Source organism: Hippichthys cyanospilos, chromosome 19 (genome assembly GCF_059441005.1).
Source record: "Hippichthys cyanospilos isolate Australia breed blue-spotted pipefish chromosome 19, RoL_Hcya_1.0, whole genome shotgun sequence".
NCBI classification, from domain to species: domain Eukaryota; kingdom Metazoa; phylum Chordata; class Actinopteri; order Syngnathiformes; family Syngnathidae; genus Hippichthys; species Hippichthys cyanospilos.
Window position 1 is genome coordinate 9027029 of NC_142387.1, and position 14568 is coordinate 9041596.

At 40.6% G+C, this 14568-nt stretch overlaps 1 protein-coding gene across 1 annotated transcript in view; it reads left to right on the top strand.

The window, feature by feature from the left end:
- Positions 1 to 3448: 3448 nt before the first annotated feature.
- The window catches only part of LOC148407820 (zinc finger E-box-binding homeobox 1-like), a 64133-nt gene continuing 53013 nt past the window's right edge, over positions 3449 to 14568 (top strand). The window contains exon 1 of the mRNA XM_088401807.1: positions 3449 to 3755. Within this exon, the coding sequence (XP_088257933.1) occupies positions 3698 to 3755 (58 nt within the window). The 5' untranslated portion in view covers positions 3449 to 3697. The remainder of the gene's footprint in view (positions 3756 to 14568) is intronic.

The following is a 14568-nucleotide window of genomic DNA, read 5'->3' on the forward strand; positions in this document are numbered from 1 at the left end:
TCTTTGTTTTCCAACAGTCTCCATCTTCATGCTAACGGCGGCGTGCTCCAAGGAAAATGGGAAAAGATCTGACTTTCCATTGGATAACAAGCATCTTATTTTCCATGCTCGGTGTGCAAGGACCACGTGGTTAGCTGAGAGTTTCGCCATTGATCTTTGCTGATTCAGACTCTTTCTGGGGCCTTCTTTCAGCAAGCTATGCAGTGTCTGGGCAACCACCCCTCCCCTTGTCAGACAATTATTGGAACAGTGCAAGTTTGGAGGTGTTGTTTATGCTAAAGCTATTACTCTCTGTCTGGTCAGACTGTCCTCGGTGCTGGCCTGCTCTGCGCTTACTGAATTATTCAGTCCTAAGGGACTGCCAATCGTCAGTGGGTTTATACTACATGTAGCTGAATGATGAGTTGCACTAAAAAGGAGACAATTGCCCGTGCCCTGCACATTTTTAGTGGCACAATTTCCTCATGACGTCAAAGCATCGGAGAGACAATCTGGGAGAATTTAAAGAGGGGACAAAATCAAAAGACGTGAGGGTGATATTGCTGGCGTTTGATTGGCATTGTTATTGTTGGTGTTCGCACTGCACTGAATCTTAATGTTAGGGGTATATTGCGTAATGTTTTGGTCAACTGTCAAATATTACAATAACTCTGCGGTAGATTGTCAAGGGTGTAGCCAGGAAATTTTCACAGGGGTGGCCAGGGTGACATAACACATCATTTGTGCGTGAGTTTGACATTTTTGAAAAATTCGTATATCCACAGCTAAACTGATTATTTTAGTTTTATCTAATTTATCAGTGGTGTTAGGATAAATAAAATAAAATAAATCATAATAAAATAATCAAATTAAAACATTAAAAAAATAAGTAAATACAATCTGAGATGTTTTTTTTCATTTTAATTTTTTTTTCACTTTTTGATGCTTTTTTAATTTGTTTTTCATTTCACTTTTCCATTTATTATACTGTATTCACTGATTATCTATGTTTTGAGGCTAGCATTAACATCTTTCACTTTTTTGTTTATAACACCCTCAAAGTTCAAGCCTTTGTCGAAGGTAGGCAAAAAAATTGCACACAAAAAAAATGTGAAATAGTCAGCCCACAAAAGCTGAACTGCGTTATAGTGAGGGAATACTATCATTTAAAAAAAATAAAAAAGTTGTGGTGGTGTATCAAGGGGTCTATAGGAATGCTCTAGCTATGTGGAATTGGCAGAAATCATAAATTTCGAAAAAAGAAAAAAATCCTCTTGTATGGGAGTGGCCATACCTCCGGCCACCCTGTAGCTCCGCCCCATTTAGTTCTATCTATTCTTCTGTATAAGTACCTTTGTTCATATGCTTGTAATGGCAAATTTTTGACGAGCAAACTTGTTCGAACCTACTTGCAAGCACATTTTACCAGTATGTTCAAAAGTATTGGAATACATTCGAATGAGTTTGCAAAAACATCTGAACTTTTGAGCTAAATGCTAAAAACAACTTTTTTTGGCAGGTCAAGACAACAAACTAAAGGTGAATTTCCTCATCTGAATTAGGTAACGCAATTCATCGCCATCAGACCTCACTTGAGGTCAAGGGAATTAGAAACCTTATAGTTGTCAACTTTAAGAATAGCCACCACCTCACAGTAACTGCAATCTCTCTGACCTATAAATGTATATGCGATTGAGCTTTCATACAGTCAATAGAGTTCAACTTTCCATGAAAAAAAAAATCACCTCTGACATGTGACTGTTTTTTTCAGTTTGCTCAGAGCGTGGTGTGATAAGCATTGTGTGTTTGTGCACGAAGGTTTCATCTGATTGGAAGCAGCCTGAACCAGCTGATTGCACTGGCATGTGTGTGTCCTCCTAGTCTGAGGTAAGCGCTACTCACAAGAACAGCGGGGTCTTTCTTTATGCGGAGGATTGAATCAGTGATGACAGTCTCATGACTTCTTCCTCTCGCTAACACACATTTCACACACTCAAATATTGGTCAAGGATGGGTAAAAAAAAAAAAAAAGAGGAGGGGATAAAACTCTATTAATGCCGTTTACATAATGTGTGCTCAAGGAATCCCCCAAAAAGTGGATGATAAATGAATTAGAATGTTATAATACATTGATCAAATGTTTTTGTTTATATATTGTATATATATATATATATATATATATATATATATATATATATATATATATATATATATATATATATATATATAAAATAAATCTTAAGTATATAAATAAACAATTTATTTAAATCACCACATTTTAAGAGACTAATTACAATTAACTGCCTTTTTAAGAGTCTTTTTTTCCATCCATCCATACATTTTCTATTGTCGCTTATCCTCACAAGGGTCATGGGCTTGCTGGTGGCTATCCCAGCTGTCTATGGGGTGTAGGCAGGGGACACTCTGAACTGGTTGCCAGCCAATTGCAGAGCACACCGAGACGAAAAACAATTTGCGCACCCAATACACCTGCCATGCATGTTTTTGGAGTGTTGGAGGAAGCCGGAGCAAATAAGAACCCACGAAAGCTCGGGGAGAACATGCAAACTCCACACAGGATGGGCGGAGCCTGCTGGAATTGAACTCAGGTCCCTTAACTGTGAGGCGGATGTGCTAACCACTGCACGGCTTTTTTTTTTTAAATTAATTAATTATTTTTTAATGAGACTCAACTTTTCAAAGTAAAACTAACCATTTCTGTGTGTCTGTGCTGGCGACTCAGTTTGCTTCTAGATTTAGCAGTTTAACTGCCATTCATTTTTTTCTCTCCTTTTTTTTTTTTTTAAATAAGCCTTTGAGCAACTTTTTAAAGTTCCCTGTCTCTGACTCCCCTCTCAATTTGGTTGCAAATTTAACAGTTATGTTCGCACAGTTAATAGAACTGAGTTTTTTTTAATTATTAAAGTTTACATTATTTTTCAAAGTTAGCTCTTTAACTTTGACTATAATATAAATATATATATATATATATATATATATATATATATATATATATATATATATATGTATATATATATATATATATATATATATATATATATATATATATATATATATATATATATATATATATATATATATATATATATATATATATATATATATATACACTTTATTGTTATTAATTATAGACTTCAACTTGTGATTCTTGTACTTTCGCCCAAGTATCACTTTCAGGTACAAGACATTTTGTACAAGATTGATTATACCTAATGTTCCACACAATTCCTATTTTGAATGTAGTTGAACGTTTAAAATGCAACCCACTTTGTGAAGTGAATAAGAAAACTAAATCAAGTAAATAAAGGTATTGCACATATGTGTGCAGAAGTCATGCATGCGGTAGTGCTTTATGACGCCAACAACCTGCAAAGCGCATTTATCATCTTTACCTTTGATGGTCAAAACAAAGTCGACTTAAAAGAGGCAACCTACACAGCTCACTTCCTAGAGGCTGGTCAGGTAAAGTGCACACAAGCTGCCAACCGTCTCTCTCTTCTCACTCCCCGTGCATCCTTCGACGGGACCGGTGTTCGCAAGTTGGGTCTGCAGAGGTACACGAGGTGATGTCGTAAAGTGTTAGTGTCGTAAACCAGGTGCGGTTAAGGGCTGGTGAAGGGGAGGGAGGACGCAGAGGGGGAGAGGGGGTGATAGAGGAGGTGACTCTCCGGCAGCATTTAGACACAACGAAAGGATCATGGCGGATGGCCCCAGGTGTAAGCGTAGAAAGCAGGCGAACCCGAGGAGGAACAACGGTGAGTAAAAGTACTTCTGACGCCGCGCTTTCCGTTCGGGGGGACATTTGGGAGGCTGTTGTGTCCCTCGCTTGTTTGGGTCATAACTTTGGTTGTGCAAAAGTGTTGTTTTTCAAAGTGCTGTGAAGTAGCAAGTGAGCTCTATTGCAGCCTATGTGGTGTACCGTTATACCTGGGTCGCGTCTCGCCCTCCGCCTAGCGGTTCGTTGCACCCGAACCGTTATTCGCATCTCATCCGTTTATAAACGGACACGCTCTTATCTCCTGTTTACATTTTAGTATACTTCCCCCGCCTTTATAGATCTAGTAATCACTTGCTTTAAGAAAATTCTGTCGAGTTTTTTTTTTATCCCTTTCCACCGGTCCGTTGCACCCCGAGAGCATTTCTCGCACCTCACCCTGTTATAAACGGACAGTGCTTTTATCTCGTCTTTGCACGTTTTCGTTCATTTGTGTACGCTTTTTCTTTATTGGAGGAGATACTATATGTTGGTTTTGTCGAGTTAGAACTCTTCACGTACAAACTCGGACCTGTTATGAGCTACCTGGTTATTATCACAATTTTCTCGATGGGCTGTTTATTTATTCCGCGAGTGTTGCCGCGCATCCGCGGAAGCATTTGTTTCTCAAACTTAAAACAGCAACTCTTTTATGTGCTTTTTTTTTAATTCTTTGACGTGCTTCGAGCAGGTAACGCCAGGGACACTGTTGCTGCACGGTTGGGGCGGAACAACTCGTGTTGCCTTATCTAAGCTAAGCGGTTTTAATAACTTTAGCAATGATGTCGCAGTTAGCTCAAATTGTTTAGAATACTTTTTTTTCTTTTACATTTTTTGTGCGGCTCTGTCGCGGGATGCAGTTTAAATGTTTGTTTTGCGCATTTAAGACCTTTTCATCGTTATTTATTTTTGTTCCGTTGTTATTACGGTAAATAGGGAACGGAGAGGTAACGAGAAAAGACGTCGAGGTTTGACTGAGGTTCCGGAGCGCGAGGCACAGCTCACGCGCCTGTTTATGTGAGCATGCACGCAGTCCATATAAGGACAGCGGCACTCCGGCTGTTTCGTTGGGAATCTTTTCCAATCCACTGCCACGCTTGTCACCTTGCTCGCTTTTTAAACATAATATTCGTCATTTGGTGCGTTTGTGTGTCACTGTCACACATACTTGCGCATGTTGTATTTCCCCGGTGCGCTGAGATATTCGCAAGTGACACAAAAAGTATGCTGCTTCCACGCTCTGTACTTTTCCATAAATAACACGTGCATCCTTTGCATGTCTTAATGCCAGTAAATGTGCAATAGTGACAAGAGAAGCTGTTGTTTTGCGTCGTGTATTGTGTATTGTGCCACCCAGTGTAGCCCCACGGAATTATAGGGTAATGCTGGAAATAATCCCAGTGCTTTTTCATAGAATCTTTTTTTTTTAACACACAGAATTTGTTTTGGGTTGATGAAGTAATTCGTTAAGCAATACAAATGGTTCAGTATTGCGGTAATACTGATTTAAAAAAAACGTGCAAATGATGAATTCTTAATAATGACTCTACAGTGATGTGTAAATGGGCAAAAGTGTAACTATGAAATGATGAGTCAACTATTTAAGAAGTTAATGGCACTGGGGGGAAAAGCTATTGGAATGTCTGCTGGTTTTGTGTGCTGAGCTGGAAAAGTCAGGGATGTAGATGTTGTGGGCGGTATCATGCCACCAAACTATGTTTATCTCTGCTTTTTCCATTGGTGATTTGTCACAGTGTTGTCCAAAAGCGTCTTTTTTTTCCCCCACTGTCATCTTAGTTTGTTATGGGGCGTGTTCACTGTGCTGCGTTGTCTCTGGAGATTGGGTGTAAATATGTGGACACGCCTTAGATAACAGCACAGCTAACTAGCTGTGTGTGACTGTGTTAAAACATTTCTTTAGATCAGATTTTCACACACTTAAGGTGTATCATTTTCAATATTATCAATGAGGCTTTTCTCATTAGTGTTGAAATACAGCGATTATTAAATGGGGCTACAAGTATGCCTGGGGGCATGTGAAAGTACTTCTGCGGCTATATGACATTTTAATAGGGTTTTTGTAGGTGACAGCAAATCCAATTTGATACTTTTTAAAGTTGTTGCAGGAACAGGGCAGTTTTCTTTTCAAATTAAGAGCAAAATAACTGGAACACGAATCTCACATTTTTACATGCATGCAGTATTCATCGACCCATTTATATTAATCAGTTATTTATACGAACTGCATATTTATATTTAAATTAAAATACTAAAATAAATGTAACTATTTACCTCTCACTGATGTGTTTTGTCACTCAGGCAACCCCACAAAAACATTTTGTACAAATACACGACAATAGCTTTAGATGAACAAATACACGGCAATAGTTTTAGATGTCTAAGTTTTCAAATAAATACTTTTCAAATGTGTATACAAGCACCCCTGAAGGTATGTGAAGGCACTAAAGGGAGTATGTGAGATTTTAACAAGGTTTCAACAGAAATCAGCAAATGTAATGGTTTTTAATGCCGATGCTGAACGCATTAATCTGCCTCGTCACCAGTCACTTTACCGCACGCACACATGCATCTTACAAATCCTGCACAGTGCAGTAAAGCTGTTAAATACATAATATTTTGCACCATCATCCCCATATGTATAGTTTCTTCCACTCCATCTACTCCATAATATGCTCACAATGTAAGTCTATTCGTTTATTAGTGATTCATTATTAGTGCCCTTATGATTTTTTGTTCTCGTTTTATTGCCTACTTTATTATTTGCTCCATTGTGGAATGTAGTCTGCTCAGGGAAGTGAACAGAATACGAATTTCATTTAGTACTACTGTGCAAAACACTTGAATCTTGACAGGAACAGTACATTTTATTTTCAAACTAAGAGAATTATTTGAAACATGACACATCATAGCAGACCAGATGATGTTACATGGTGACACTTTTTGATGTTGTCACAGGAACAGCATATTTTTTCCTTTACAAATTAAGAGCAAATTAATGGGAGCTTGAGGTTTCTTCTCGCTGTGTTGTGTCATATGAGAGTTACTGACCAAAATAAGCTTAGCAATACGACTGCAAATGTACTTCCAAAGTTTATCCTTTTTTTTTCAAGTGCTGGTGGTGTGTACCTGGCTAAAAAAACTTCACAAAAAATCTTGAATAATTTTTGGAATGAATGCATATTTGCTTAAATATAGCATATAGAACCTCTTTTCGGACTTTAAACACTGCTCAACAAAGAATTCAGAATGTGTACTTGTCCCCTTTAAATTGACAGGCTTTTACACAGGCCTATTGATATTTAAAGTCCGTGACCAGGCAGATGTCTTGTCTGTTACTTTGACCTCATTTGCATTTGGCTTAATATCCAGCCTTCCTTTTGTCTCGTGACCCGTCATGCAAACGAGCTAAATGGACCACTAATGGATGGAATTTAAGTTGCATGTACATCTATGAAAATTTGTACTTAGTGGCTTTTTGGACCTTTAGCCAAGTTGCTCGCTAACATGTAGCGGAGATCAAGGTGAGCTCCATTCTCTGCCGTAAACAGAGAGGTGTTAACAGCTCGCAGGATGACAGGTGTTTGCAATTGGTGGCATACTACCGCTCCCTTTGTCGCTTCTCTCCATTCCGCTCCCCTCGGGAATAGTTGCCATTCCGAGCAAATGGTAATTTAACACAGCAATTTGGGAATAGAGGAATGCGAGCGCTGTTAGCATTCTTTGCAAAAATAAACAGGGCGTCCCAGGGATGGTTTTTGGACTCTCTCAACAGCATCAAAACATTCAAGCACAATCTTCCTTGACTCCGCGTTTCTACTCGGCCCCAATGAATCACACATCAAATAGGGAAAATGAGGTCGGCACTTGGCAAATACTCGTGTGATGTTGAGCACTTGTTTATTGGCTCGATGAAACGACATTATACGGAGCGCGCTGGACTCTGTCACCACGCCTAAAAACTTTTGAATACAACCACATGCTGCAGAGTTTGCTCGGGAAACAATACAAGCCGTGGATACAGTTTGTCAAAGTGAAACAAGCGGCGGAGGAGGTGGGTGGGTGGGGGGTACGGCTGTGTAGCTCCGCATGCTCACATTAGTGTTTTTAAAGGCATGTGTTTACATTTAAAAGGTTCACCCCTGTTGTGTGAAGACTTTAGCAGAGGAGGAAATATTTCATTTATCTCACAGCTTTTCAGCAACTTCCCCAGCAGCTTCATTTGAAAGTGCCAAGTTAGAAGAAGTTGCCCCCGCCCCTTCGCACACCCTCCTCTCGCCCCAAGCTTCTCCTTTATTTGGGCGGGGGGGGGGGCCTAAGACACAGTAGCCATGGGTGCTGTTGATTGCCCCCTGACCTAGGCACCCAGCGTGCCTAGAGTATGACTTCACTTTCCTCCCCTGTGCCATTGTGAGGCTTCCAGCATGTCCAATTGTGTTTGTGTTTAAGTCTGTTCAATGAAAGGGGAAGAGCGGGGGAGGAGGGGTAGGAAGGGAGGGAGTTTTGGAGCCCTCACCCCTTTCTCCTCTCCCTCCGCTTCTTTCTGTCCATTCTTTGGTGACCCCTTAAATTGTGTGTCCCCCGCCGACTGGCAAGTGGGGGATGGATGGTGAGAAGCAGCTGAGGTGTTCAAAGACGGTTAGAACAGGTGACAGCCGAAAGACTCGGCGAGGGCGGATAAAAGGTGCGACGCATGAGTTTACGCATTTTTAGGGTGACCGTTTTACGGCGAACTGATCGCCAAGGTAGGAGAACGACTTTCCTCAGCGGGCCGCTCCTTGAAATTCGAATTATATGATGTACGATCCCACCTCTGTTAAGGCTGCTTAATGATTAGCCGCCCCCATGGAGGCAGAGAGCATTAGCCTATAAAAAGGTGCTCTTCCTGCATAAAGGAGGAGTTTTAAACCCAGAGTCAGTTTCAGTAACCCCCTTAACTGCGCTTGGATGTGCTTTATTGTGGTTTGTGTGGTTGAATGCGTAAATGAACCATTGTGTGGCGAAGCTTTAGTGAGAAAGCCCGAGGAGAAAGAGCCTAGTTACCTTTGCAGTTAGCCTGCTCTACCTCATTCACTTTCAGCGGCAGAAGAAAAGGTCCATTCAGCCGGCCTGGCATGGGGAGGGAGAGCCCTTTTCACACTGGGCTTGTGGGAAATTTCTTCTCCATACTGTGCATGCCATTTGCATATGACCCATTCTTTTCCTGAAGGTCCCCGCGAGGGAAGAATCTGAGGAACGTAAGCAGAATTCATCAAATCCTTCCCACACAGCCCAAGGCCCTGAAGGACCCATATTGTAGCTCTGACATTTTTATCTTGTAGCTTACACGGACGTCACGTTTGTTCCACTTTGCATACTGCTCGTTACATGTCTATTCTGTGTATCTTTGCGGGTACTTTGGGGGTGCCCAACATGCTGGAGCGAAGGCTTAATATGGCCCAGTAGTATTATCTGAAGCATGGGCCAGGAGGACAATGTGACGAGGAGGGGGCGCACACCTTGCCCCCCCCCCCCCACCCCCCACCCCAAATGAGGGTGAGGCACCATCCGCGGACCAGCAACAGTGTTCATGAAAGGGTAGTAATATCCTGGAGTTTGTGGGGCGCGGCGGGGGGAGCTTCTAGTAACGCGTCTGCTTGATGAGATGAACAAAACAACAGCCGTTGCGCTCAAGCAAAATATACCCCCCCACCCAGTTTTTTTCTCTTCCCAAATCAAACTTTGACTCTTCTGCCTGTTGAGAACTTTTCACTACTCACAAATATGAGCATGTTAGCAAAATTAAAAACCTAGCCAAATCAGTGCTCAGCAATAGGATTCATTATAACCTGACAATAGGTGACCCCAAAAAAAAAATTGATCCATGACCTCTTTTGAGCATCTACGCTTGGGAAACCGTCCAAGTAGCCGAGACCCCCGAAACAGACACGCATAGCAATGTAAGCGGTGCAGCGCGAGAAGCGGTGCTCGGTTAAGATTATCATGTGAGCCTGACACCAAAGCAGTGAGTCATGGGCACAGGTGGGTTCGCGAGATGACTTCAGCTACGCAAAACTTGCCAACTTTTCTTTAATTTTGTTCATTCTGCCCTCTTGGCTGGCCCCAACAGGTGCAAGGGTGAGATAATGTTCTCGAGTGATGTGTATACTTAAGGAGTGATTACAGCTTAATTGCCATCCTTAGTGGTATAAAGAGTACATTCATATATTAATAGGGATTCCGCAGGTATCAGAAAATACAGTTTAATCCTTATTTTAAGCCATGGCAGAAACAGTACAGATTTATTTTCAAAATAAGAGCAAATTGATTGGAAGATGAAAGAACTTATGGAAAAATTGCACGGTGTACCATGCTGCTATTATGTTCTTTTATATTAATGCACATTGTCTTTTGTGATGCCGTTTTTGGGCAGACGAAGTATGAATAAAACAAGATTTACACAATCTTAAATACATCTACAAATATAGTTAGCAATGCTTATGATACATGACATATAGAATCTTCAAATTATGAGCAAATTAATTGAAACAAGAAGTAATTTAGACTAGCATAGCCCTCTAATTGAAAGGAAAAGTATTGGTGTCAACATTTAAAAAAAAAAAAATACAAAAAAATAATTAATCACACAAAAAAGTAATCACACAATTTTCCCAAATTAATCGTCATTAATTGCATTTTTTAACAATAATTTTCTATAAAGCTTGTAACTAATAGGAGAGTAAAAAAAGCTTCAGTGTTCCCAAGGTCACCAGAATCTATGAGAAAGTTAATGAAAAATGTAACTAAATAGTTCCTTAAAGATAACACTGGATAAACAGTGCTCTGTTATTAGCTATCAGGTTTAAAAAAAAAACAACATAAAAAAATACCGATAATTATTAGTTAAGAAGGCCGTTAACTTGATGTTTGAAGCAGACGTATTAAAATAAAATAAAAAAATCACAAACTGTTCCCACATTAATCACAATTAATTGCATTTTTCAAAAATAATTTTCTCTGAAACTTTTTATGCAATTTTTATTGCAGTAAAATCTTGGAATGACCATAAAATGTTTGTTTCAATGTTTTGCTTTAAACTTTGACAGCCTAATTTTACATCCTACTGTACAAATTTCAACAAAAAAATTCAGAGCGCCATCAGTGTGCCTTAAAAAAGTTAAACAAGTTTTTCTACAGTAAATCAAATCCTTCCAAAATTTCAAAATTAAAGAAATGTTACAATTTCAATCATCTTTGTTTTAATTTAAAACCCAGTAGAAACAAAGTTTAACAGGCTTTTCTACAGTAAATCAAATTCTCTAAAATTTCAAAATAAAAGAAACGGTAACATTTCACGCATATTTGTTTTGATTTCAAACCAAGTAGGTGCGGAGTGTTTTCAGGTTCAGCAGACTTCCTTATTAAGCTAACAAAAACTGTAAATCATTGTTTGGGTATTTTCATTTCATTGTTGCAAATGTGCAACACCTGCGTGGAGAGGGTTAAATTACCGGTCATCAGATTAGTTACAAATAAAAGTTAGATATTTGTCTACATTGGCCTAGCAATGAGAAGCAATGTTATTGAGGTGTCCCTCGCGCTGCCCGTGTTTATTTTTAATCACGCATTTGGTAGGCCAGCAGTAATTCCCTTTGGGTCTGTCTGCAGACCCCTCCCGGACCCCCCCGTCATTACCACCACCCCCTTTCTCTCCCCGCCTGCCCATCCGTCCGTCCGTCCCCTCCCTCTTGCTTGTGGTCCTCAGTGGAGCGGTTAATGAAAAAGACCGGACGGACACAATAGGCAGAAGGCGGGCTCAGTAAGGCGCTCACGCCAGCATGTGTTGTGCGAGGCAAAAGCTCTTTAGGGCAAACCTCTGCTGGAGCATCACTTCAGAGCACCTGACTGTCAGTTGGTCAACTTTTTTTTCCTCCCCTTTCACAAAGACGTCGGCCGGCTAGCCCCTTTTGCTAATGTGCTTGACCTTATTGTAGTCCCACAGTGGCCGGGTCCACGGGGATGAAATCGGATGACATCAGATGAGAAGTAATCCGTCGCTTGGCGCATTGTATTTTGAACACGGCCTAGTGGCTGGCTTTTTGCCAGCCCATTATGATGACCATATTGATTTTCCTCTCCATAGCACACACAACTGATAATGGCCCTCCCGAGGGGGGCACGCATTCATATTCACACACCGATTCCAGTCGCCCGACTTTGATGTCCCGGGGGTCACGATGACTAACAAATCGAGAGCGCTCCCGCGCAAAACGAGACGAGCCCTATGACAGCTGAAGCAAAGTAAACCTTAGTCACCCTGTTTGTTAGTCGGAAAAGAGGGCCGTCTGCTATGCTGAATGTCAACGTGGATAAACATCCACACGGGATTAATGAGAGGAGAAGGCTCCGCCTGAAAGCAGAGGGAGGGCGTAATAGAGGGAGGCATGGAGGGACCGCGTCGCCCCATTTAACCCATAAGTATTTTTCGGAGCTCCCGGTGCCCCCCACCCCCAACCCCCCCGAGTGTGACCTAACCTAAGACGGCCAAGACGAGACACACTCGCTACTGTATTCGCTGCTACAAAGCGCGGCAGAAAAAAAAAAAAGTGTTTTTCCTGCGAGATGTTAGTATTTAGTTGGGAGCGGTAATCATCTTAACTGTTCCTTAATCACTACCCAGACCGATTGACCCATTTCCTATTGACGGACATGTTTGCTTCTCGTGAAATTTCACCTTTGTCTTATCGCAGCCAAGAGTCGACCGTTTCAACCGGGAGCGAGAATCAGAAAAAATAAACATTGTGGCGGGAGAAGGGATGATACTCAAGATATTATACAGCTGTCCTTTTAGTCCCGCTGATGAATAAGCGCCCCCGTTCCCTCCACCCCCCCCCGCCCCACCGAGTTACTCTGGCGCCAGCGCTTTTGCCTGCGAGTCAATGAAGCGTGGCCTTTAATTGATTATGTTCGGAGTTGTACAACACTATTAATTAGCGCTCCTTCGTCACTTGTTTGTTTTGTCCTTCTGTTCCCGTCGTAATAACCTTCGTTTAAGACGTTTGCTACTCCGACATTTTCGGCTAGCCTCATAAACCTTCGCTCGGTCATTAGCTTGTTCTAGAGATGCGGTTCTCAAACTTTTTTCAATGATGGACCCCCACAACCCCCCTGGGAAATATTTTTCAGCCAAGTACATTAACAAAGAATTTCTTAATAAATTAATAAATAAAAATAATCACCTAAAACTAGAGCTGTGACAATGAATGGAATCATCAACAAGTAATCGATTATGAAATTAATAACTATTTTATTTTTCGGATAATCATTTAGGGCTGCCGTCTAACTTAAAATAGTCTGAACTTTCTGAATATTCTATACTTTCATTAATGCAGATCTTTTACATTTAATAAAAACAATATATATTTCATTTCATTACACCCATAAGAATTTCATTCATGGAAAATTTATAAGCTGTCACTTTTTTCTCATGCTTTGAACCCTGTGGCTTGTATTCCAGTTCATATTATCTACAGTTTTTTGACTAGCCAACAGGGGGAAATCTCTGTAACTGATGTTACAACCTGCAGTTTACAGTCCAAAAATGATGGTACCTTAGCTGCTTTTACTTTGGGAAAGCAGCTAAGTATCAAAACAGTATCTGAACTTTAAAAAATAAAAAAAAAGTGAGTAAATCATGCTTATCACAATTGGCAATCAGTGCACATTTTTTATAATTTTCTTAGTATAAATATGAAATAAATGCCTCTGACAAACTTGTTCCAATTATTTTGCTCTTAATTTGAAAAGAACATTGAACCGTTCCTCTCAAAGCAGTAAAAACAATAAAATTAGATGTGTTCATATGTGCTGGTGCAAAAAATGTTCCTAGTGAAACGATGAAATCTGCTTAAAAATAAATACTGCTTCCAATTTTGTTCAATTTAATTTGCTCTTAATATGAAAAGAACACTTCACTGTTCCTGTCATCCCAGAACCTGTATTACAGGGGTGTCAAACTTTTTTTTTTTTTTTTTTAAATCACGGGCCGCGTTGTGGTTATAGTTTCTGTTGGAGGGCCATTATGAATGTGAAGTCAAAGAAATGTTTAAGTACATTATGATCTTTGAACATTTAGCTTGTGAAATGAAAGGCCAGTAGGAAACGTAAAAAGGGGGCTTGGTAACAAAAACAGCTTGTTGCTTCCCCCAAAATTTTTAGAGCTGAAGACAACTTGCAAACTTGGTACTCTAGTCATAAACTTGAAAACATAATAAGCATTTTGCGGGCCACATAAATTGATGTGGCGGGCCAGATCTGGCCCGCGGGCCTCAAGTTGACACCAGCGCTCTATTACAACATTACAAGCGCTCTCACGTGTTCCCAGGGGTACTCGTACCCCCATTTGAGAACCACTGTTCTCGAGCCCCAAGTAGCCTACCCCACTCTTGTTCTCTTATTGCAGTCTTTAGCAGCTGCCTTGGCTCGGATTCTCCAACACCAGCAGGTGCTGTAGGCATGCAGCTACTCAGCTATACACCGCTCATAAATAACACCTGACAAAAGTATGAGAGAGCCACAGCTCCAGCCAGAGCGAGGTAGAGAGGAGATTGAAAGTTTCCTCTGGCAACAGAACAGGGTGTGTTCATGGTCGAAAGCTGGCATTCAAAATGCAGAGTGGAATGTGGGCTTTCATACTTTAAATGTGCTTCTCGTTCTCCTGATGTGTGCGCCAGCTTTCAATAAAGCCCTCCCATGCAAATATGTAGTAAATACACCTTTTTAAGCACAAGGCTCTCGCTAAGTGACTGCAAGGAGGA